Below are 27,015 nucleotides of genomic sequence, written 5' to 3' on the forward strand. Positions count from 1 at the left end.
AAAGCGACCAAGAAGAAAATACGTTTTTACTGCGCTGAAAACATCTATATTTCCATTGAAAAATGCTTTATGTAATTCACTACCATTTATATATATATATATTTTAAATGCATTTTTTGGATCGAGAGCTGGTGAAAGTTTTACCTCCAAAAAAAAGGAACTGGTCATTTTATGTAAGACAGTTTCTGGTGCGCAGCGCGAGTGGCTTCGACAAACAAAACACGCCTATTTCACTTTATTACGAAAGTCATTGTCGTGGTGTTTTTGGAAGTCGGGTCTGCAAGGAGAAGAAGAGTGGGTCCAGGGATCGTTTTTTTGGAGACATGTTTTGGCGCAGGGGACCAAGAGGACACCACCACCACCACCACTACTACTGCTCCATCTCCATCCACAGAGCAGCAGGTTTATTATCATCTGCAGTCAGTCACACAAACTGCAGCGGATCTCCTCGGATCTCCAGCCGGGCGTCTTTCGGGTCACCGCGGCGATGAGTCCGCGCGCCCCCCGCCCAAGTGAGGGGAACAGGTCCAAAAGTGCAGCGCGGTTCCAGGGAACGTCTGCAGACCAGTGAACGCACCGTCTCCGATGTGGAGCGTCTCGCTGTCCGACGCGCGTCTGGTGCTGAAATCCGGATGATGTCCGGGCAGAAGCTGCAGGGCTGCCGCTCCCTGCACCTCAACGAGGACAGCGGCCGCTTCGCGCTGCTGGCCGTCCTGATCGTCGTCTACCTGCTGTGCGGGGCCGCGGTCTTCTCGGCCATCGAGAGGCCCTCGGAGCTCAGGGCTCACGGACGCTGGAACGGGACGCTCCGCAACTTCAGCGAGACCTTCAACATCAGCCTGCGGGAGCTCAACTCCTTCCTGCGGCAGTACGAGGCTGCCATCGCCGCCGGGATCCGGGCGGACGCGCTCAGACCCCGATGGGATTTTACCGGAGCTTTTTATTTTGTTGGGACTGTGGTGTCGACTATAGGTGGGTGACTTTGTTTTGTTTTTTTCTCGTTTTTGGTGGGCGACAGTCGTGACTAGATTGAGGACAACATCAGATAAAAGTTCATATAAACCTCTCTTTTTTCATCTTAAAAATGTTCTGGAGAGTTTGGTTCTTGAGTGAGGGCTCACTATGCTCTAATAGTTCCAAATCAAATTGAATACATTTAAATATCAATTATGAAAAGCACTCAGAGAGTGCAGACCTCCACAAATCCCCTTTATTTACACAGTATTACTGACCTAAATGTGTTTTATCCAAATGGTTTGAATCCTCGGTGGCAGTAGCATTACGTAACTTTCTTGCACAACACACATAATATGAGTGGAGATATCTCCGCACAGTGCGTGATGAATCCTTTAAACCATGGGTGCGCAACCTTTTTTTGTACCACGGACAAGTCAAATATCAGGATTATGTTTACGGATGGACGTTCAGATAGAAAAAAAAAGTAAAAATACAATACAAATAAAATAGCATGATCCGTGCATGAAAAGTGCATGAAAACAGAATATCTCACCGTAACGCTGAATCAGCAAACGCTCTGCACTGGTTACAACAAGATGTATTTGCATCTATTTATATTTGCTTGTATGCTGATGATGGTGTTCTGTACGTTTGTCTCCTGGTTTTTAGAGACTTTGTGTATATGGAACAGGACTCTGAAACAGAATTTTTGTTTCTAGAGTTTGTGTTTTACTCATTTTCACTAGGCTAGAGTCACATTGTTATTTCATATTTAATATCCGTTTTCTTGCTCACAGCACGACATTTTTGGCACGTGGCTATGATGTAATAATCAGTTACTGGAATCTTTATCAGCATTTCTTGATTATTTACTCTGTTTTTTTGAGTTATCTTTACAACAGACAGACAAATGGACACTTGTAAAAGTCCTTGGCAGATGTAATCAAATAGAAAACACCACCAATAAATAACCAAAGGGATAGCTTTAAGTGATTGTTAAAGGATCTGTTGGGATTGTGCAAAAGCAGAAGATGAGAAAGCAGTAGAGTAACTTTTTTTAAATGGTTCATTCAAGCAAAGAGGAAATTCATGTGTCTAAGAAACAGGAAACGAGTGCGATCTGGTAACATACTTCAGGTTGTTGCATTACATGCAAATAGAAAAGCTGAATAAAGTATAAAGTTTGTGGTTTCCTGCGGTTCTCCTATCTTGAGTAACCTAGATGATGTTGCGACATGAGAGCTCTTCATCGGGTGACATTTTAAAGGGCGATAGAGTCGTGCTTGGTGATTCATTTAAGTTTCAGTTGATGATGACTCATTCAACTCTTCATCAGCAGATGCGAGGGGGATTTTATCGCAAGCGTCTCTCCAACTTCTCCGGTCGTACATGTAACAATTCTGGCAGGAGCCGGTTGACATCTGACTGGCCTGATATTTGCGGTGGCAAACTGGTCTCTGGGACGGCACCCATGGGTGCAGTTTTCATTTCAGTCACACTCCCGTCCAAAACATTAGGAATGTCAATGAGAGGCTCCTCTCTGCTCGCTCTCGTTTAACATTTGCTCAAGCGATAGGTCAGAAAAGAGCAAGTGTCCCTTCGAGCGGACCCCGCAGGCCCCCGCGGCTCGGTTCGCTGCATGGCTAATGTTGGAATCCTCCCACGGCCACGGCGCCCTTAATCCAAGGCCCCGTGGCTCCTCCTCAGAAGAAGCAATCTTCGACAGACCTTAAAGTGAAACACTGTCATTGTAAGGACATGCTATTAAAAGACACACCAGTGGTCTCAGTCATAAAATACATTAAAAGAAAATTTAATGCACCATCCCAGCTACTTTGGGTGAGAGGCTGGGGACACCCTGAACAGGTCTGTTGCAGGCACTTTAAAACCGATCTTGTATTTCGAGCTTTACAATTATCTTGGAAAAAGAGCCAAAAGCACCGACTTATAGCACACTTTCAACAATTCCACAGCCATGAAATTGCACTCTAAATTATAGTCGTAAAGGCAAACGATGCTTACTTTCCGAACCCTTTTTTTAATTATGTTTTCCCTTCGTGAAATTGTGATTCAAAGCCCAAGATAGCTAGGAATGCCACCTAATGAGGGATGAACATCAAACTTTATTTCACCTCCATAACCCGATGGCAACCCTGTGTGAGAGCGGCTTGTTCTCCCATTGGGACTTTCCTTCTGGTCAACAGTCAGGTTAATTGGTGTATGTGTGTGTGTATGTGTGTGTGTGTGTGTGTGTGTGTGGGTGTGTGTGTGTGTGTGTGTGTGTGTGTGTGTGTGTGTGTGTGTGTGTGTGTGTGTGTGTGTGTGTGTGTGTGTGTGTGTGTATGTTTATGTTTCTCTGCCTCTAGCCCTAAAGTCATCTACAGCTCTCAAGGGTCAGTTAAGTTAGATGGAGCTATTTAGGACACTAAGAATCTTTATAAAGGGCTTTCATTTCTCTCAGAAAATGCAGCAAAATCGTGCCTATGAAAAAACTAATACAAGGACAAGTATAATGAAGGCTTACTCATTTGTCATTTGTACCCCAATTTATTTAGGTTTATATCTAATAGCTATAGTGGATATTACAATTATTGGCCAAAATGCCAAAAATATTTGGCAAAGTACACTTGACATTGAACATAGCCTGATAGAGTGGTTGGTTTATGATTAAGAGATATTAAACAGTGTGTCCTTGGGCAAGACACCAAAACTCCTGTGGCAAGCTGCATCACAGCCTACTCCCATCGATGTCTGGGTATAACTTTGAATGATGAACGAGCACGAGCCTGGTAGTACTTGGGAAGATGGACGATATGAACCTGTTCCTGTCTAACATGGTTGCAACATTGTTTTACAGTTTGATTCAAATACTAAGTAAGTAAGTAAGTAACAGTTATTTGTAAAGCACCTAGACCAGGGTCACAAAGCGCTTAAACAATCAAAGCATTACACAGATAAAAAATAATCCAAATTTAAAAACTCTGAAAGGTCAAGACAACATAAGACATACACAGAAAAAGAAAAATGTCTTAAGATGTTTCTTGAAGGAGTCAGTAGATCCATCAAACACAGAGGGAGAGGAAGATCGTTCCAAAGCAGAGCCCGAGCTGGGGTCTAAGGCTGGATCAGATCGCTGATGTAAGGAGGAGTCTGACCATGAATAGATCTGAAAGTAAGAACCAGAATTTTAAAGTTGATCCTGAAAGAAACTGGGAGCCAGTGAAGAGTTTTAAGGATCCGGGAAATGTAAGTTCTTCTACTAGAGCAGGTCAGAATTCTCACTGCAGAGTTTTGTATTAACTACAGGGGAGACAGCTCCTTCTTGTTTAGACGCGAAAATAAACTATAACAATAGTATAAACGAGAAGACACAAACGCATGGATTAAAGGTCTAAATTGTGTTGTGACATCATTTTCAGGTCCAAGATATATATATATAAATATACACAGTAGTTCCTCTTTCAGCGTCTTGTCAAATTCTGCTTACATTGTACATTAACTCTAAAACTATGAAGATCATTTAGGAGAAGTTTGGTTCGCAGCAGTGTGTGTAAGAAAGTTATCAGACACAATCAGACTGTTGTACTAGATTGGAGAGATCAGGGCCAACATTCCTCGAAACATAGCCAAAATTCCTGACGCAATATCAAAGCTAATTTGCTCAAACACAAAATTCATGTCCACTGACAACACAGTGCAATTTTGCTTATTTTATTTAACAAGGTTTGCTTCTTTTCGTTCTTTAAGTCACTGGAAAACAAACGTTGCTTAAGTTTCATGATTTATTCTCTTTAAATAATAAAATAAATATTTTTATATATGTGTGTTCAAACCCTCTACTGACCTCTGAGAGGTTTCCCTTAACATTTAGCCACGGTTAGTTTAGCCAGCTGTCTTCGGCACATAAAATTTCAGTGTGAGTGTAAGAACATCTGTTCACCTAAAGCTAAGCCTATAGGCGTGTATGTATAGCTCGCTCACGTTAGCTTCAGTTAGTGAGTAATGGGGCTTGAGCAGGGAGATGATCACACCCAGGTTATAATTCCAGTATCTGACATAGCTGTCCATCTCTGACCTTGCACTCAGCGCACACACACATACACACACACACACACACACACACATACACACGGCGATCCCCCTGACATGTCGTATTAATTGAATCCAAGACCGAGAGAGAACTTTATTTACTGTAAACCTGTCAGAAGACTGGATGCGGCAGTAAAAAAAAAAAAAAAAAAAAGCCTCCGGGAATTTGTAACTGATATGTTGGTTTTCATTGTGCTCTTTGTGTTCTCGTCGTCGCTCAGATTCACAGACAAGTGGATCACATAAACTGACTCAGCTGACTGCAGCAGGAAAAAGGGTGATTCTCAGATCCTGTCTCAAGTCTTTTTTTTTCTTTCTTTCTTCATGTTGTTGCGTGGGCTTCTGTCTGGATTGCGATCTCGCTTTGATCAACCCAACCCCCTCTGGTCTGTCAGCTACTTCTTCTTCGTGGGGAGGCGTTATGAAAGCGGTCGAGGGGCCTCCCCGAATAACTTTTTTTTTTTATCAGAGCGGCATCCCTCCACTGCGCTGCACACTCCTCCCAAAAAAACGCTTCGTGCCTCGACTTCGTCAGAGGCTTCGAATCAAAACAAGAGGCTTCGCTCGTCCTTGATGTGGCTCCAAAAATCGCTTTGAAGAATGAAAGTGAATCCGGGGCCACCGATGGCTTCGGTTCCCCCCTCAGTTTTGGTCACAGGCTTTGTGTGGAAGTAGAAATTGTTATTCAAGGAATCCTCTGGGGGATATAACGATGATAACTAATTTAGGCTTTCCCTGAAATATTAATTAAAGATTATCTAGAAATCTCTTTCAACTCAATCCCCTGTGTCTTTTTAAAGTAATTTGTCCTTCTTCTTGATTCTTCTTGGATTTGAACTAACATGGAACCATGCAGGGTTTTAGAAACACGGAACAGAGAACTAGAAGGAGATCAGATGTGTTGGAACCGAGAGGATGTGTGTAACCAGTTTCCCCTTTTCTGCCTGAAAAAAGAGGCAAAATAAGTCTGCAACACAGTTTTTACCCATTAATAAATTATTTTATGTAGATATATAATGATTTATGTATGCATATATATATATATATATATATATGTGCTTTTTATGTACACACATTTTAAAACAATTGGATTTCATTAAGAAGTCAAATCAACTTCACATTCAGGATTTGTTAAAAAATAAAAAGGATCATGATCAGACAACAGTCAAAACAAATTGTTCAAAGGAATATCAGATGGTGTGCAGATACTTTTAAAGTCAAGACGCTCCAATCGTAGCAGAAATCTACAGCCAAGATAAGATTTAATCAACTTAAAATAGGGAAAGATGACAATGAAGTGATGTTAGCAGGATTGGTGTAAAACACAGCTGAACGTATTTTGATATTTATCATTAAATATTTACTTTGGATGACAATATTACCGTGTTTTTGGAGTCTTTACCCGTCATCAGTTTTGAGGCAAAAATATATCTTTAATTTCCATTGAACAGATTTGTCGAAATAGCTTTTTTCACAGGAACTAAAAAAATACTTTTTATTTTACTGGCCATCCATTTATGCATTCTGGAATTGGGTTGTGAGCCTTGTTATAATGTAGGCCAGGTGTGGGCCATGAGTCTAACATGCCTGCTCCAGAAAGAGACATTTGATTCAACAAATGGAAATTGTTTGCCTTAATGTAACCTACATTATTGGATGGGAGTCTTTAAAAGGACAGAGGTGCAAGTTATTTTTGAGAGAAGCTTTAAAGTTTAAAATGACAAAAGCAGGTAAAAAAGTTGGTAAAATATATAACAGCCTGAACATTATGTGCAACTATTACTGACTAGTTCAACCCCTTAAATGAATGCGTGGAGGCGATGAAGAGAGTGCAGGAAGGGTGGAATAGTCTTGAGAGAAGAGTGACAGCAACACTGAAATAAGGAGAAGAAGAAGATTTATTATTACTGATAGCAAAGTGAATAAATTGTTTTTTAAAACACATTTTGGGATCAGTAAAACAATCAAAAACAGGCAGTTATTCATAAGTACCAAATTTAGAGGTTAAAAATAGAAACCATTTCTCATTCATTTTTGGTTACTTTCACTTGACATATGAAAGAATAAAGAACCTAAAATGTGTTCCACAAATCACCAGGATCCACTAAGAGGTTAGAAGAAATGTTATTGGCAGTTTTAATATATATTTCCTTGGGACTATAAATCAACCTGTCATAGAAGTTGGAGCCAAAACACATTCAGGTATGAAATGCTGGTTTTAAAGTCTATTAAAAGTTGAGCGTCTTCCACGAGGACACGTGGCCCAGCTATAAATAGCGGGTGTGATTCATGTGTTCAGGTGTTGGAGGAGCCAAGTTGTGAGCTGACTCAGACTCGTCTGACGCTCTTGTTTGTTAGTTCGGCCGCGACACGTTCATGAGAAACTTATTTCCCACTGATTTTCTCACAGACAAAGTATAAGGATCATTAAAGGATTCATTTCTGTGTCGTCTACAGAAGCAACGTTACTTTTAAGAGAGGTTAACGGTCAGACGTTGGGACTCTTGAGGCTCAATTAAGGGATGTGACTCCAGCAATGACCGGTACAGAAGGTCCGGCCGGACAGATTTCAGTTCACACAGGATCTGTGTCCAATTAGAACCAGACGTATTTCAAAGGATTTAATGAGATGAAAAATGTTCTTCTGTTCTACCTGACATTCTTGCCATGAAAAACCAACATATATTTAAAATACTTCTACTGAACTTGCCATACGTTTGTACTTTATATCTCTGACAGAAGGTATTTAGCTATAGACATAACACAGCTTAGCAGGAATCATGTAAACAACACTTTTAGTTTGAATAAAAACTTTAAAACTTTACTTCTTGGTGACTCCTCCTCACGACAGCAGTATCTTCAACTTCATCTTACCCTGCTTCCTGTTATACTCTCTTCTCTCTTCCTGTATTCATCGGGTTGTCACAAGGTCAGGACCAAAGTGAGCTTATAAAAAAATGTCCTTTTCTGCGTCAAATGTCACTTATCTTTTACATTAAAATTATTAGAAATTATATTATTACACGCAATTATTTATTACCATCTGTGTTGTCTGTATTTAGAAACTGTATATATATTTATATCTAGAGGGGAAAAGTTTTATATATACATTTTAATTCTCATACATTTTAATGTTTCTAAAATTATAAACAAATAATGATATATATAGAAAGTATTTGCAAAAATTGTGTTACAGACATAAAGCGATTTACAAACAACCTTTTCTACTTACTTATATAATGTGTACACACTAGAAATACAATCGTCTGCAGGTACTACAACTGTCGATACAAGTATAACATTTATATCAATCTTGCTTTACAAATTGTGTTGCTCACGCACAATATTTCTCATAAACCAGACTGTCAGTCAGCAGTGAATGTGTGAGAGAAACACCTTACATTTTTTAAAAAAAAAGGACATTATCTTAGTCACGGTTGACCCTGATTGTGTCAGATAACTTTCTTACACACACTGCTGCGAACCAAACTTCTGCGAAATGATCTCCATAGTTTTAAAGTTATAGTACAATGTAAGCAGAATTTGAAGAGACGCTTAAAGAGAAACTACTGTGTATATTTTTATATATAGATCTTGGACCTTTATTGTATCATCAGTATGTGACTGTTTGTACAAAACTCTCTTTTCATTGTAATATTTACATGTGCTTAAACCCCGCCCACTTTTTTTTTAAGGATTGGTTAAACATCAAGGTTTGTCACAGCTTGTCGTCAACCCTGGAAGTCTCCACCTCCAAGGGACTCGTTATACAAACAAAGCAGGGTGTGATTACAGCTGGCTAGAGGAGGAGTGAAGACCATTATTACGTCAAAATCCGCTCTCGTAACCTCTCATTCGCTGAAATATCAGACGGCGGGAGAACTTTATAAAGTAAAGTTCAAAACATGGTCATGATGAGAGACTGACTGCATCTGGGAGTGAGTCAGGAGATAACACCCCGAGCTCTGAGCAGGTTTGCTGGTGATACCCGTAATTCTGCTCAATAGACACCCCAACATCCTCCTCAGTAGACATGTCTTCAAGTTACAATAATCCATTTAGCATCGAGTGTGACAACTGAACATGTCAAACCGAGCCGGCACTGAAGAGGAAACTCTTCAAGTAAAGTACTCAAAAATCGATTTAGATATTCGCTCCGAAACCCTGAATAATATAATAATTTCATAATTCACCTGGACAAGGACTTGTTTCGACAATAGCTGGAGACATGAGTTATGCATGAGAAATGTTTCCTGGGGACAGAACCGCCTCTCGCCCCTGCAGCTTAAAGCACACTCACATCCACCCACTCACACCAAACCTGCACATAACGCAATAAAAGCGCTAAACACTCACTCAGCTTTTACTTTGGATGTAGTCAAACTGCAGTGCAGACAGCCAGCCGGGTCAGGGTTTGATGGCTGCTTTAAGGGGCGATAAAATCCTGCTCACCTCTTATCTGTTGCTAAATGTGGTGTAGTAACAAAAGATAAGCACATTTTTTAAAATGCCATAAAACACTTTGTATCTCCTAATATGACATCGGGCTTGTGCAGTGGCACAGATCGCCCCTTCAAGAACAGTTATCGCAACATATCAGCAGAGCTCCGACTTTTAAACTCATTTCATAGTGCAGAACACTGCATTGGAGCACTTAAAAAAACATCAGCAGAATGTCTGTGGTGATTTAGTTGCAAATGTTTAAAAAACGATGTTTAATATATTTCGAAGCTCATGTTTCACTTCAAACTATGTTTATTTCGCCAGAATGGTTCCCCACTATTCATTGAGAAGAAATACAAATAACAACTCAGTGGTGCTCTAGCAAGACATTACCTAAGTAACCAGTAACGTAAAACTAGTAATACAAACCCTGTTATAAAGTTGTAAGAAAAAAAAGTTTTCAAAAGCATTTTTTGAGTTTTTTTTACAATGTTTGTTATTCATTTTTATGTATCTGGTTGTTTTGAGCATATTTTCTTTGATACAAATATTTAAATTTAATTATCCTTTATTGGTTTCATTTCCATTTTTTAATATATGTATATATTTATTTTAGTTTTGTTGTTTTGTTATGTTTTATTTAAACAAAACATTATCTATATTGTGTATTTTATTGGATCCATTAACATATTAATCAATTTTGTATTTATCGTATTTGTAAAAAATAAAATCTGAATGGAGAAATATACTTTTGTCTTTTCAGGTTTTATTTTTTAATATTTGTAAATAATAATCAATATTATTTAGTTTTCTCAATGTCTTTTAATTGATTCATATCCCTAATCCAATTAACTATAAACAAAGAAAATATATTTTGTATTTAATATTGATCCCCAAAATTCTTTGAATGGCTCCTCGATAAAGGTGCTTGTTCTAAACCCGGCCCGGCTTGATTTAATTGTTGTTCGGTAGTAAACAGTCAGCGATTGAACATGGGCAGATGAAACATGTGTGAATCCATCGATCGTATTACGCGTTGAGTGAGTTACAGATCTGTGAAAGCGTTGGCGTCAATGATGTCGTGACCTGGCATGTGTTGGCCTTTCGGCGAGTTGCGTTTGACATTTTTCCCACAAAGAGGACGGACATCAGATGTGATTGGAGAGTCGCATCTGTGTGATAATAATGAAAGATGAATATTGAAGAGTGTGTCTGTCTGAGACAACAATGTCCTTTTTTCCATTTGGAACACTTGCTGAATAATCCAAAGAGCTTTCCGGGACACGGGCTGTCTCTGTTTGCGATTCTCTTTGATGTGGAATTCATTTAAGGATTGTTTATGTTATTCTATTTCAGAAGATATAATTTGATTTAAAACACAAAATGTTTTCAAATATCCTCATAATGGATTTTAAATTAGCCTAATTAAGCTAGCATTGTTGGTAGGTAGGAAGGTAGGAAGATAGGAAGGTAGGAAGGTAGGAAGGTAGGAAGGTAGGAAGATAGGAAGGTAGGAAGGTAGGAAGGTAGGAAGATAGGTAGGTAGGTAGGTAGGTAGGTAGGTAGGTAGGTAGGTAGGTAGGTAGGTAGGTAGGTAGGAAGGTAGGTAGGAAGGTAGGTAGGAAGGTAGGTAGGTAGGTAGGTAGGGAGGTAGGTAGGTAGGTAGGTAGGAAGGTAGGTAGGTAGGAAGGTAGGTAGGTAGGTAGGTAGGTAGGAAGGTAGGTAGGAAGGTAGGTAGGAAGGTAGGTAGGTAGGTAGGGAGGTAGGTAGGTAGGTAGGTAGGAAGGTAGGTAGGCAGGTAGGTAGGTACTGTAGGTAGGTTGGTAGGTAGGTAGGTAGGTAGGTAGGTAGGTAGGTAGGAAGGTAGGTAGGTAGGTAGGTAGGAAGGTAGGTAGGAAGGTAGGTAGGAAGGTAGGTAGGTAGGTAGGGAGGTAGGTAGGTAGGTAGGTAGGAAGGTAGGTAGGCAGGTAGGTAGGTACTGTAGGTAGGTTGGTAGGTAGGTAGGTAGGTAGGAAGGTAGGTAGGAAGGTAGGTAGGTAGGTAGGTAGGTAGGTAGGTAGGTAGGTAGGTAGGTAGGTAGGTAGGTAGGTAGGTAGGTAGGTAGGTAGGTAGGTAGGTAGGTAGGTAGGTAGGTAGGTAGGTAGGGAGGTAGGTAGGAAGGTAGGTAGGTAGGTAGGTAGGTAGGTAGGTAGGTAGGTAGGTAGGTGGGTCGATCAATCGGTCAGTAGGTCGGTAGGAAAGACAGACGGTTTTATAAAAACAAATATAAAGAACATAAATCAAAGATAATACACAAAGAAAAGGATACAAAGATTAGCATAGAATAACAGTATCTGAGCAAGTATAAAACACAGATAGTTCCAGGTAAAATCTAGAAATCTCCCTTTTTACTTTGTATGTAATACATATGATTTGACTTCATTTAATTTGAAATGTTTGATATTTTCATGAAGTTCTTCATGTGCACCCCTTCCCTTTGTCTCCCCAAAAAATCTTCACTGAGAGGTCAGTTGTCCACAGGCATGTTAGTTTTTTCTCTTTTTTTTTTAAAGTTGTCTCCATAAAAAATGGATGTATGTTAATTTTCATAAAGTGATCAAATCAATCAATCAAAATAAAATGTGTAAGTGTAGTGAAGGAAATAAATCTTCACTTTGGTATAATATATTGTGATATAAATCAAGGAAATTACAACGAAATACAATGAGTGTCATTTAAATATTTTGTATTTATGAAAATCTGGTTAAAATATTAGGAGTTTAAATAGAAAAGTAGTATGAAGAAAATGTAGATTTAATATGGTATTATTGAGTTGATTATTCCATTAATTATTTCAACACATCAATTTAAAGGTGCTTTTTTTTTCTGAATAACAGCCACTGAATGTGATGATATATATAACCGTGTTAAGGATTTAATTCAGGCAACAGCTTCGCTCAATACCGCAGGATCTAAGCGTGTCCCTTCAGCTCCATAGACACCCACGATCTAACCAAGACCCATTAAAAAAAATCAATGCTGATGTCGAATGTTTTACAGAAAAGCAGTCGGCGTAAGATTAGCAGAGGTGTAATCTTAAACCAATGATAAAACCACATGGTTGTGTAGGATTTCAATAAGAGCTGCACTATAGTCCGACGATTACACGCCTGTCCGACCGGGTTTTTCAAGATGAGGTCCGGGTGTTTGAATGGACTGAAGCGCTTAATTCAAGCATCTCGGAGGTTCGAAGGACGTCATCACCTCGGTTCGGCCGAGCGGCAGTTTGGCATTTAAACAGTGTCAAATGTCACTTAATAGACTGCACCTGCTCCCGGAGGCTGCTCGAACCTTGATGTTGTACTCTTATGTCGAGCAAAGGGGAGGAAAGCGGAGCATCTCTGAAGCCATCTGTGTTGTTATTAGCCGTGTTTGTTATGACGGAGTGTTTGGAGGTGGGGAAGGTTTGCAATCTGTGATAGCAAATGGTGTTATTTTATCCCTCTATCTCAGTCAGCATCTGCGCCCTTTAACTCCTATGCACATTTTTATTCCAAAATACATGGTAAAAAATGGATGTGATTTCTTTGGGCTGGCTCTCTTCAGAGGAAATGTCACTTTTAATAATGGGGAAAGAGTCAAAGCCTGCACATGAAAGGTACCAGAGACATCTTAGCACTGCTTTCTCAGCACAAACGTTGCCTTGTTCACGAGGAAGTAAAGCCTGGAGTAAGAAACCGTGTCTAAATCAAGGTAATGCTGTCGCTTTTCCTGATGTTAACTCGACTATTTAACTAGGATGTCTCCTGCGACAACCCTGAAGCTTTTAAAGCTCCTGCTGCACCGCAAAAGACATGGTGAACAGGAGCTGAAGTTAAATTAAAGAAAAAACAATGATTGATATGTTTAAATTAATAAAAATGTCCAGGATATTAATATCTTTCTTTATCTCTTTATCAATTCTAGATTGTCTCTACACATTTCCTCTCCATTTTTAATCCATCAATCTCAAAAACGTTCATATTTTATGTACATATTTTGTCTCCTGATTGTTCTTACTTGTTACTCTTTTTATCAATTTTTTCACATTTTTTCTTTGCTAGTGTTTAAAGAATATTTATAAATATTTCTTGCTTTTTTATTTGAAAACCGGTTCCTGAAAAAAAACCTTTTGGAATACCTGGGGCTTCATGTGCTAAGGGGTCGTACACGCAAAAAACTACGGACATGCTTTTTCACGTCAAGGTCCAAATGTATCAAAAAGTTAAAAAGTGTTAAAAAGGTCGGACTTCCCGACAGGTTTGAAGGTGGCGTACGTCCTTATTTACTGCTCAGATGCATGTCAGCCTCACTAGTCATGTTGAGATGTTCACATCAGACTTACAGTAACGATCAATAGTGATCAAAAATGAACACACACACAAGTGTTTCAGTTACACGAGTGGATATTAAATAATTCACAAACTTATAAATATATTCTCACTTAGCAAACTGATGATCTGTTTTTATTAAGACAACATCGATCGTTTTATACTGAATATTTTAATCTGCTATTTCCTGCAATTCAGAAAATAATGAGCAAAACAATCAACATCTCATGCTTCAAGTCTTTCTCTACGAGAGTCACAGACGTTCTTGTGAAATTACATCACGTCAGATTGATCAAAGTTGGTTTATGCAGAAAGAAAGCAGCTAAAGTTTCCCTAGTGTAATCACGTGACAGGAGCGATCTTATTGAAAAACACACTTATATAAATACATCGTCACATGATTTGTTCATTTTTCATTTGTAAACAACAATATTTTATAAATGTAATAGGAATTTGTGCGTATGTTTCGTAGCTGCTCCACACATTCATATGAAGCTCAGACCATCAGACCATCATCACAACATCATCAATACTCAGCCCTTGTAGTTACTGGTTTACAGTTTTATTCTTGTTAAACTCCATGTTAAGATGTTTTAAATAAGCTCCTGATCTAAAGTATTTGCATGAGCATGAGTTATGAAATAAATGAAGATTTTAAAAATGATAAATAAAGTGGAAACACACAATATAAATAAATATATTCACTTTCTGTACATCCAAATGGCAATTACTATATCCCAATTATTTTTAAATGATGTAAATACTGGTCAACATATTTCTGTAGAGACTAATTCAAATGTGTAGAAATTACATGTTATAAGTCACCGTTGGCATTTGGCTTAAAGAATATTGGCATTTCCATAATTTACTCTACTTAAAAATATAAGGTGGAAAAAATGCAAAAGAATATCAATTTATTCTTGTCCACTTGCACTACTTCACACATTATTTACTAGATCTTTAAAAATGAATCGGGGGCAAAAAAGACAGAATTAATTTACGTCTCAATTTTCTTTCCAAAGCCAGAGGGAGCTCTGCAGAAGGAGCTCTGCAGCTTTATGATGCTTGGGTCTGAGACCTCCCGTCACGCTCTGTAAATTATATGTTGTCATGATCCATTTAGAAAACGCTGTATTTTACACAGTAGATGCGAGAAAAAGATATTTATTACACGTCTTATATGCAGAAGATGAATAACTGATCTTCCAACGGCGATGGTTGCTGGAAAAACTGAGAGTGGATAGTGTTTGTCTTTGAAGACCACCAGGCTGAGGAAACTTGTTCTTCGTATCTCTTGATCTTTTTTATTATCTTGACTCTGTTGCAGGATTGTTAGAAGAATCTTCTCCTGCTGCAACTCTTGAGATAAATCTCACGTCTAATCATGGATCCATTTCTGTTCCAGCTCAGGTGTTGGCACAGGGATACGTTTGCTTAACGCCGTCTTGCTCAAGGACAGTACACTGACTTGCTGAGCAAGCCGGTGAAGCGGAAAAACCTCTTGATCTTTTCTTTACCTCCTGAACTCCACCGCTTGGGAAAGTGCTGAGGAAGGCTGTAAGCAGAACTGAGCCGGGCTGTACATCAGCGGTAATTTGCCCGGAGACCCTAGTATGCAGTTTTAGAGATAAACGACTTTTACACTGTCACTACTTTGGCTTTATATGAACAGACAAGACAAAAGGCGCAGTCCTGAGGGGCTACATTATAATGTACTGCTATCGTCTTGTGGCCGAAGAGGGTTGTGGGTTCAATCGCAGCTACGGATAAGATTGTGTTATTGTATCCCTGAGGAAGACTGTGATTGCTCCTGAGAGTGAGCTGGAGCACTGCGTCGCAGCCTACTGCCATCGTTGTGTGATCGTCTGAATGCGTGAATGAAAATGCACTGAAATCTTGGCAAGACTGTCGAGCCAAAACAAAAGTAGTGACGAGAAAAAAGAAGCTTTAAACGGAAATGTGTCAATTTAAGTGTCTCTTAAATCGATTAAATCTTGTTTTCCATAACCACGCCCACTCTGCTGTGATTGGTCAAAATATCTAGGTTTATTACTTTATCTATCCTGTAAGTCTACACCTTTAAGGGTCTCATTGTATAAACAAAGCGGGGCGTGATTACAGCTGGCAGGAGGAGGAGTGAAGCCGTTATTACGTCATAATGGACTCCGCTCTCGTATCCTCTCTTTTGCTGAGATTTCAGACAAGGGGAGAACTTTATAAAGTAATAAGTTTAAAAGATGGTCATGATGATGCTGTGTCTAATTGAAAAAAAAAAAAAATTCCAGAGGGAGACCTCCTAAGGGATCAATAAAGTTCTACCTATGTGGGAATTACTGCATCTTGGAGAGGAAAACTTCAACATTTGAAACATGTGAGTGAGTCAGGAGAGCTGAGTTTTAACATTAGTTGCCATTAGTTGACGCTTTAGTAAAATTCCACTCGTTACAGTGACAATATTACACAGTAATTATTCAATGACATTGTCAAAACTGTTTCAAACAGTTCTCTCTAAGTGCTCTAAAATTTTGAATTATCTTCATTTACTTTAAATATACGAATATAATATATATATGAAAATCTCTTGATTTGAATATGATTCTTCAACTTATTTCAATGGATAATAAATTCTTCCCAAAAAATCAAATTAAAAATTAAATAAATGAATATTTATAACAAAAAAGATTTTAGCATGAAAGAAAGTTCTCGGTTAGTTGTCAAAAATAATTTAAGGCCTTCATTTATGCAGGCAAAGGACCACATTTACCCCCCAAGCCGCAGTTTGCCCAGGTCAAGAAGTACTGCAGTAGCCAATAGACCTGAGTCACAGCAGCGCACAGGAAGTTTAGAGGGTGTTTTAAAGGTTCTCGCCTCTTCACACCTATTAGCATTTTCACTGATTCTGCACCAGCGGGGCAACAAAGAATACCCTCTGCGTGCTCTTGGCCCTCCCCCGGCTCCGTTCACTCATACATTGACAGATCCAGTTCGGTTGAAGTGTGGCGGCCCAGCCAGTGCTGACGCTGAAAGGCACTAAATGCAGATGGAGGGGTTTAATTATCCTTCACAGGGGGACACAAAGTTTCTTGTAACACCATGTAGCTGTGAGATTTAATCCCATACAGAGATCTAAATGGTGGTGAGTTCTCACGGCTCGTGGCATCTGATAATGCCTCCTCTTTATATTTTGCCGTGATGGTTTTTATGGTTGTACTCTGACCTCGTGATCGATGCGTTATGATGGTGAAAATGCTGCATGTGGCTCTTGGGCTGAATTATCATCTGAAAAGTTCATTTGAACGAACCACAATTCTGTTCGTTTTATGATTGAAAATTCCCCCTTGGTACTATACAATTTTTATTTTCTATACATTTATATAAAACTCTTAGTAGAAGCCTGTTATATTCCACCCCATACAGCTCGAATGATATGACCGTGGAAATGAAACTGTGGCATCAGCAAGTACTCTTGTTTCAAAACTTGCCCTTTACAGGAGACAAACAAAAAAACAAGATTAAATTGCAGAGCAAACGTGAGAAACCATCTGTCATATTTATCTGGCTTCCTAATGTTGATAAACAAACTTGTGCTCTTATTGATTTTCACTCTTTTCTTTTCAGAGAATAAGGGAGAACTTGAATCATAAGTTTGCATCTTTTTCTTTTAGTCATTAGTTGTGAGAAGTCAATGAGTCAGGATTCATAAATAAATAAATATTATGAATAGAACAGTAAACAAATATTGTTGTGTCTAGCTAGGAAATAAAAAGTATTGTCACAGAAAACTGCACAGCCGTGCTGTGTCTCAATTCAGATGCTTCTCTTCTTCTTCTACTACTATTTAACGATGACTTTCAACCAGCTGTAGGAACACTATCGCCACCTGCTGGCAGCACGTTTTGCAAGTTTGGATGAAGAAATATGAGAAACAAAATATTCGCGAGATATTTACGCCGGTATCATCACCGAAGATGTGTCATCCTCATTCTGGCTGAATATATATATATATATATATATATATATATATATATATATATATATATATATATATATATATATATAACGTAGCTTCTGTTTACAACGTCAACGTGACTAAGATGGCGGCCGTTTAGGTACACAAATAGTGTCCATCGATCCATACTCAGTTTTGTAGGCATTTTTAATATGCCAATTTAGTGTGCATAGTGCACTACATTTCACATACTAACAACTGAGAAGCACCTATGCACTAAAAATACTAAGTTTAAGTACGCAAGTATGCGATTTGAGACACAGCTCAGGTGTTCTGAACTCGCTCACACAATAGACACAGTTGGCGTAAAGAAGTGCGAGTGACAAATTCTTCAAAGTATTTGTGGATTCAGATGGCGATCCTGAACACTGCCATAACGTACCTCTGTTCTTTAAACCTTTAACAACATTTTATGAAAATGTTACGGAAATGTATTAGGCCGATAAGACCATCAGACGAGACGACTCTTCACGATATAAAGGATATAAAGTCAATACATTCAATAAGTGTGTATGTTGTAATAGAACAAATACATTTCTAAAAAATCTTTTCCAAACCTGTTACATCACGGTGTGTGTCGGACAGACAAACCAAATACCTTCCCTCGTGCAGACGCTTTTTAGGAAGAATTCCTCTGGTGTTATATACATTTTATAAATCCTTCATCTTACCTTGTACTCGCATTGCAGCGATTCAGACTAAAAGCGATTTTCTATCTGGAGCGTGACGAGGCTGTGAAGGTCATCGGTTCAATTCAAATAAAATTAGTCCTGTGGCAAAAAAAAAGGACATTCTCGTTTGACTTTGTTTTTTTATTGGCTTATTGCAAGTCCTATTATAACTTTACACCACACAGTCATGGAAGCGATGCTTGTGAAGGTGATTAGAAAAGCACTTGAACCAAGGTAGACTTTTACTTTCATCACTCGTTTTTTGCCTGAACAATCTTATCAAAATATCGTCATGAAGAGAAATGGATAAAACATTTTTTTAATCCTGTTTTTTCAATAGTTGGAATAGTTTTCCAAACAGCAAAACAAATTGGAATCTGAGATGACTTTTGCCTCGTCAATCGACTCTAAAGTAGAATTTTAAACTTTAAACCAATTATTTCTTTTCCTGTAACTTTTTCCATTCTCTCGGCGATGCACCAGATGCCTTGCAAGAAATGTCCGTTATAAATATTCATCCCATATGTTATCTCAAGGCCCAAAAATAAATGTGTTTCTGGTATCCTCTGTGTTGCCTCTTGGTCAAAGTGAACGACTCGCTTCCAGGATTACATATGCAACACAACACAAGGGTAACTACAAATACATTTGCTTTCGGGCCTTTTCGGGTCACCTTGACCCTGAGATAACACACAGGTTAATTAATATAATTGTCTTGTCTCGTCTTCTCGCGTTTGTCCAGGTTATGATAGAAAATCTGGATTGGTATGTTCTCCCTGTGTTGCGTAGGTTTACTCCGGGCACTCCAGTTTCCTCCCTCAGTCCAAAAACATACACAGGTTGACTGGGATCTTGGGGAAATCATTACTTTTGTTATGCATATTTGTGAATGGTTGTGATTCCGATTACCGACTGAGAGTCACAGCAATTACAAAAGCCTCCGACCACCGTGCACTCGCACTCATCCGTTACCATCTAGAAACCACTTCACTCCTCGTATTGTTTCCCCTTCTCCTTGTATCAAAGTGTTTCTCTGTTGATGATTCGTCTTGTGCAAATGATCATCAGGATCTCGAGGTCATGTATAAATAGTTATGGTAATAAGCCAGCAACATGTTGGCAAACAGCACACATTTGGCATCCGTCCATCTGTTGTGTGAAGGAGGCTTAACACAGGCTCTCTTAAAACAGATGATGAATTCAGACCGAACCCATCATTTGAGGCACTCTCCTCCGCACAGTAAATTGGGAAAAGAGTCATTTAAAAAATGGTAATCGCCCAAGTTACACAACTGTTTTTGGGTAATTCCAGTTATTTCCCAAATTTACAGGAACATTAGTCAAATAAGTGTTTTGTAATTCAAACGTTTTGTCTTCACGCCAGCTTACAGTAAATTCATCTGCCTCCAGTCTGGCGGTTATTTTCACTCCGACAACAGACGACAGCGGCAGCGGAAACATTCCGCCGGCTCAAAGCGAAAATACATTTTTATAGTGAGCAACAGTGTCTATCATTCTCCCTCCAGTTGCTGTGTGTTGAATATTTCAGTTTATTTTCTGTTGTGGGTTTAAGAAAGCGTGACAACAATAGCTTCGTTCACATGGAAAACTATATTTTCTGTGATAAAGACACAGAGACTTGGAAGCATCGACGCTCAGTGCAAGAGAACATATAGACACAGTGACAGATGTGAGATGTTCAGCATCAGATTAGATTAAAAACAACAGTAAACTGTTCTCGTTCTATAAGGTTCAAGTGAAGCATTTCAAACAGTTGACCATCATATTTTACTATAAAGCTTTATGTAACATTTACCATAGATTTATCAATAAGTCTACTGGGTTTTAGGAAGTTTCTTAAGTGTATGTTTTATTTCTCTAGAACAGTATATGGTTTCAACGTTGACACGCCTCAGATGTTGAGACTGCAGAATACTGTAGAGATCAATTACAGTATGACGCTAATGTTCTTTACTTTCACCAAGTTATTTTGTATATTACGGATTTACTATTATTATGTTTTGGTCTTGATATTGGTCTCGGTCTCGGTCTTGGTCTTGGTCTTGTTCTCGTCCTCGTCCTCGTCCTCGTCCTCGTCCTCGTTCTCGTTCTCGTTCTCGTTCTCGGTCTTGGTCTCTGTATTTGTTTTTGGTCTTGGTCTCAGTATTGATTTTGATCTTGGTCCTGGTCCTGGTCCTGGTCCTGGTCCTGGTCCTGGTCCTGGTCTCGGTCTTGGTCTTGTTTCAGAACCAAACAGGGAAACAGTACAACATCTAAAATGCAACAAAAGTACATTCGTTTTAAGTGTTAGTGAATATTAACCCTTGTGTTGTTGCTGGTCTGAGGTGAACGACCTCCCTGGCTTTGATAACTCAAGGTATATCAGATAAATAGCAAGCGATGCGATGTAAAATGAGCTCAAAAAGCTTTTCTCTACTTAAAAACAAGATGACGACTAAAGAAAAAACATTAAAAGCAAACATTTTTTCTTTCTTCTTCTTTCTTTTTATGTGTTCAAACCTCTACAAAAAAAACTGAACTCTCAGCTTCTTGTTTTTCCCTTCGCTCCCAAATATTTATTATTGAAGTCTTTAAAAAACGCTGTGGAGAAATGTGAGAGAATAAAACAGAAAGATGACTGCGATCATATTTTATTCTGTACTGACAACACCAAAAAAATCTGTTGTGTCTACAACACCGTCAATACAATTTCTGATTCTGATTTTGATAAAGAGGAAATAAAATGTTGCGAAGGATTCATGCCAAACACCTTGACTCACGGTGTCACCCCTTGTCTTTGGTCCTTCCGTTTTTTTGACCATGTTGTCAAGGTCTGTGTCCCAAATCGTGCACTTCTGCACTTTATATTTTGAGTACACAAGTGCGTCCACATTGAGCAGTGTGCGGAAATGTAGTGCGCTGAGCACCCTATTGGAGCACTTTTTGAAAACTGAGGAGCAGGTACACTCATTTTACAACAAACAACACAGCAACAAGAATAACACAATGAAACACAACTTAATAACTTGTTTCCATTGACAAAAAGCGCTTTCAAGTTTCAGCGATACGGTTCCAACGGTCGGTTGCAATCAGTTTTAAAAAGTAGTAGAAGAAGAATTGTCGAGTCATTTCTGGCAAATGCGTAGCGGCAGTGTTTGATTTGAGACAGTACTACTCTGTCAAAAACTAACAGCGAACTGTAAGGCAGTGCACTTAGAGAAGTGTGCAATTTGAGACGAAACCAAAGATAAACTAACACTTTAATATTCAGATCTGTTTGTGATTGTTTTACTGTTTCTACCATGTTCTAGTACAGTGACAGATGAGTAATGGGCCATCAAGAAAATACTAAGAAGCTAAATATGCTAAAGATTTTATTGTACTTTATATAGCTTGAAGGGCTTATAGCTTTTGGAGGGAAATAAATAATTGCAAAAATGACAAAAACGAAAAAGTCTTACTTTGAGACTAGAAATGCATTAAAGAAGTAAATACAAAATAAAGTTGTTGGCTTTTAAATGACCTTTGATCTCATGATTGCCACATAAATACAGTCGAAACACAGGCCCTACATTTCCCAAGTATGACTCCCTTTTTTAATCACGATTCTAGTTACATAAAATTATGACAAATGACAGGAGAAAACTTTTTAATCCATAAATTGCAGCAAACTTATTTGATTAATAAAATAGTTTATTTTCTAAATAAGTAGTGAGGAAGGGAAATTAATTTCTTTTCAGCCTGGTTTATTTACTCTGCAGTTTCCTGTCGAAAATCCTGCGTTGAATTCAGGATATCGCCGCATTCGTGCCTGTGACCTGAGCACACAATATCATTTGGGTCTTTTATGGTGAGGCTGAAAGCTCCACCTGGACAGGTGTGTTTGCTTAAGGGACGGGGGGAGGTGGGAGGGGGGACAAGAGGCCATTATGGATCCTGGGCCCTTTATTCAAACACGGCGGGTACACAGTGCGAGATAATAGCGGGAACAAGGACACGACCATTAGATGCTTCAGAGAGAGAGGCCATCAATCTGATGAGAGGGAAAGAGGTCCGCGCCGGTGGATGGACCTGAAGCCGCAGATTCCCATCCTGCCTCTTCAGACTCTTTCTTCTGAGCATAACAAAAGTGTTGATTAAATATTCCGCCAGGGTGAAAACAGATCGAAAAGCTGAAAAAGACAGGAGGTCGGCTCGCATCCACGGCATCTTATAAATCAATATAAAGGTGGGGTCACCGAGGCTCTACTTTCCTCCGAGCCAAACAGGCAATTAACAAGAGAGTAAGAAGCGAAGATCAGGGACACGTCGCCCGCGACAGTTTGATGTGCGTCCGCATCGACTGTGACGCTGTAAGTCCATTAATGATAATTATTGCACGGTCATGTGTGACAAAAAAAAAAAAACCCACTCACTATTGGCGCTTGGACGTGCAGAACAGAGACATTAGCTGCGTACTGTGTGGAGCTGCTGTGAAATTCAAGATGTCGCGCTTCAGGGCGGCGGAGAAATGTGTTTTCACAAGCAGGGTTGAGGTCAGGAGAAAGCAGCAGGAGCTCTAATTGAATTATTGGAACATTCGATACGCATGCTGCTCCGCATGGATGGAACAAGATATTTCCTGGACGTTCGACCCCTATCCCTTGCTTAAAATATACATTATCCATTTAGATTATTTTTGGGCTGCTTTGGAAAAACACTATTGGTTTTTTTCTTAAGAATGTCGTCTTAATAAAGATATAGTTAGTCTCATGTCAATAGTCAATTACTTGAAAAAACAACCTTGAATTACCTTGAGTACCTTTTTTGAAAAAATACGTACAAAAATATTGTAACTTAACTTATGAATATGAATTCCTTTCTAGCTATTTTTATAAGTATTTATTAAACTATTTATTTATGTATTTGTGTGTGTGCATTAGTGTGTGTTAGTAAGTGTATTTGTGTGTGTGTTCGTGTGTGCTTTGGTGTGTGTTTGTGTGTGTATTTGTGTGTATTGGTTGGTTTTTATGTGTGATTGTGTGTGTATTTGTTTGTGTTTGTGTGCATATTTGTGTCTGTAAGCCTCACTCTCTTGTGTGTTTGTGTGTGTATTTGCTTGTGTGTTTATTCTTGTGTGTTTTATGTGTGTAATCACGTGGGTTTGTTAATGTATTCATTTGTGTTTGTGTGTATATTCGTGTGTGTTCGTGTCTGTATGTGTGTGTATGTGTGTCTGTATTCATGTGTGGGTTTCTGTATTTGTTTGTGTGTTTATTATTGTGTGTATTTGTGTGTATTCATTTTGTTTGTGTGTATATTCTTGTGTGATCGTGTCTGTATTTGTGTGACTGCCTGTGTATTTGTGTCTGTATTCACCGGGGTCTATGTATAAGCCTTCGTGTTATCTCTGGGTCAAAGTGACCCAAAGGACCATTTGTTAACTGTCTCCATCAAAGGAGAATTGGAGGTAAACGTCTTGTTCTCTCCAGTCTGTGGTTCTGATGGTTCTACTGACGTCACTATCCCAGACCTCTGACAGTCTTCATCAGCAGCTCTGCAGCAGAACCTGCAGCACTTCCAGCATCTCTCCCTCACCGGGCTCTCCGGGGGCCCGGCTGCTCCGCGGCAGATGGATCGCTGATGGTGTCTTGAGTTCAGGCCGTGTTTCTACATCATCACCTCGACGTTCGACTGGTTGTCAGTCAAAGTCATTATTAATGATTTGCTGCTCATCACACACAGTCATCACAGAGTCGTTCTGAGCTGCAGATCAATTCACACAATTAGCAGTCCTTCCTCCACTTCATCACGTAGGAAACACAACATGAAGATCAGAGCAGGGATCTGAAGGAACACAAGTTTAGGTTTTGTTACAACAAAACAATTCTCCTCAGAGTCAAGAGTTCATTTTTCTCTTCTCCACGAGCTGCAGCAGCAACGATCTTCAATCCATCATCAGCTGCTGTTTAACTACTGCGACAACAGCAGAGAGATCAGGCCAGAGACTGAGCTTCACTGATACTACAACCTCTGTTACTATCACTACCATACTTTCAGTACTACTACAAACTCTGCTACTATCACTACTACCACTACCATACTTTCAGTAATCCTACAACCTTTGCTACTATCACTACTACCACTACCATACTTTCAGTACTACTACAAGTTCTGCTACTATTACTACTTTCACTACTACTACTACTACCATACTTTCAGTACTACTACAACCTCTGATACTATCAGTACTACCACTACCATACTTTCAGTACTACTAAAAATTCTGCTACTATTACTACTTTCACTACTACTACTCGATACTTTCAGTACTACTGCAACCTCTGCTACTATCACTACTACCGCTACCATACTTTCAGTACTACTACAACATCTGATACCATCACTTCTACCACTATCATACTTTCAGTACTACTACAACCTCTGCTACTATCACTACTACCAATACCATACTTTCAGTACTACTACAACCTCTGCTACTATCACTACTACCACTACCATACTTTCAGTACTACTACAAGTTATGCTACTATCACTACTACCACTATCATACTTTTAGTACTACTACAAGTTCTGCTAATATCACTAGTACTACTATAATACTTTCAGTACTACGTCAACATCTGCTACTATCCCTACTACTACTATCATACTTATCAGTACAACTACAGCCTATGCTACTATCACTACTACGAATACCCCTACTACTACCATACTTTCAGCAACACTACAACCAATGCTACTATTACTACTACTACTATACCTACTGCTATCTTGCTTATCAGTGCTGCTACAGCCTCTTCGTCTATCACTAATAATACTCTAAATAATTTTCAGTACTACTACAACCGCTGCTATTATTGTTACTACCACTATTCTACTTTCGGTACTACTACAACCTCTGCTACTATCACTAATGCTGCTACTACTTACAGTATATCAGCTCATTTCAGTACTACTACTGCCATTTCTACTACTATCTCTTCTTCTAATATTACTATCAGTACTTTTCAGTACTACTACTATAACAATCTTCTACTTTCCTGTCTGCTACTACAACCTCTGCTACTTTCTGTTTTTTTTCAGTGGTACTACTAATGCCTTCAAATGAGTACGAGTGCTTTGTTGTTTAAGTTCTTTAAAGCTTACCTACTGACTTACTTATACTAATGCTAGTTTATTTTAGTACTACTACCACAAATGTTTCTACTACCATCACATTTACCACAACTATGAGTGTTTTTCAGTTCTACTATTACAACCTATGCTACTATCACTAATTCTGCTACTACTACTATCAGTATTTCTCAGTACTACTAGCAGTACAACCTCTGCTTCTATCACTAAATCCTCACAGCAAGTACCCTCATTGACTCCTCTAGTTAGCTGAAATCAATTGCTTCGTTGGAACATGGTTCCATATTATTGGATTCCAGCCTAGAGATAAACGCAGCATTACCTCGGAGTTAACTGCAGATTTGAGAGTTGAATTAAGATATTCAAACAAGGTTAGAGAGTGTCGTTTTCTCTTCTCTCTCTCATCCGTTCTGTGGCTTGACACAGTCGTCTGGAGTGATGGCAGCGAGTCAATACATGGTGTCTTTCCCTCTCTTAGGCAATTTACTAGGTAATGAGAGATGCTGCTGACGGGAGTCTCAGCCCTGATAATCTGTTTCCAGTTGGGTTTACTGCTTAATTTATCAAGTATGAAAGTAGGCACTCGCCCTCCGGGCTTCATTTGGGTAATCATTCCGAACCCAACCTCTCCTCCTGTCATCATCCACAAGTGTGCGAGGTGTTTAATGTTGCATCTACAAGACGATCTATAGCGGCGCCGATCTAAACGACCCGGGTGTCAACAGCCAACGCTGAGTGCTGCTCCACGTGAAAGATAAGGTCAAAAACAGACGCTCTGGGATCATAAATGTTGAATTCACCAGATATTGATGCCATTTATTACCCGACCAGGGCGGCTATATTGGACCGAGTGGTGGGGAAAAAGGAGGTAAAGAGCCTGGTCCTAATGTTGAGAGAAGACCGAGACGGAGGTCGACTGTGATGGGAAAATCTATTAACCTTGGACTGGAAGTGAACCGACGGATCGTTCAGCACGAATTTATTTGTTGACAAATATGCCATCTGCCGTTCTGTGGCCGTGAGTGTGTGTAGCTAACCTTGTGTCAATTTATGTGACGACGAGTTAAATGTGTCGTGGTGACACAGACTGACACTCAGGTCAAATCTAAAGCCCCCTAGTGGTTCAAAGTAGAAAAGCTGCATATGCTACTATCACTGATACTACAACTACCAGTACTACTATCATACTTCCAGTACTACCACAACCTATGCTAATGTTACTACTAATACTGCTATCACTACTATCACTACTATCACTACTATCACTACTACTATCTTATCAGTTCTACTTCAGCCACTGCTATTATCACCAATACTACTTTCAGTACTTTTCAGTAATACTACAACCTTAACTGCTATC

General features: G+C 39.1%; 1 protein-coding gene across 1 annotated transcript in view; it reads left to right on the top strand.

The window, feature by feature from the left end:
• Positions 1-573: 573 nt before the first annotated feature.
• kcnk12 (potassium channel, subfamily K, member 12) overlaps positions 574-27,015 on the top strand; it is a 32,087-nt gene continuing 5,645 nt past the window's right edge. Inside the window, exon 1 of the mRNA XM_087802492.1 lies at positions 574-972. Coding sequence (XP_087658618.1) covers positions 633-972 — 340 coding nt within the window. The 5' untranslated portion in view covers positions 574-632. The remainder of the gene's footprint in view (positions 973-27,015) is intronic.

Source organism: Callionymus lyra, chromosome 11 (genome assembly GCF_982586985.1).
Source record: "Callionymus lyra chromosome 11, fCalLyr1.hap1.1, whole genome shotgun sequence".
Lineage (NCBI taxonomy): Eukaryota > Metazoa > Chordata > Actinopteri > Syngnathiformes > Callionymidae > Callionymus > Callionymus lyra.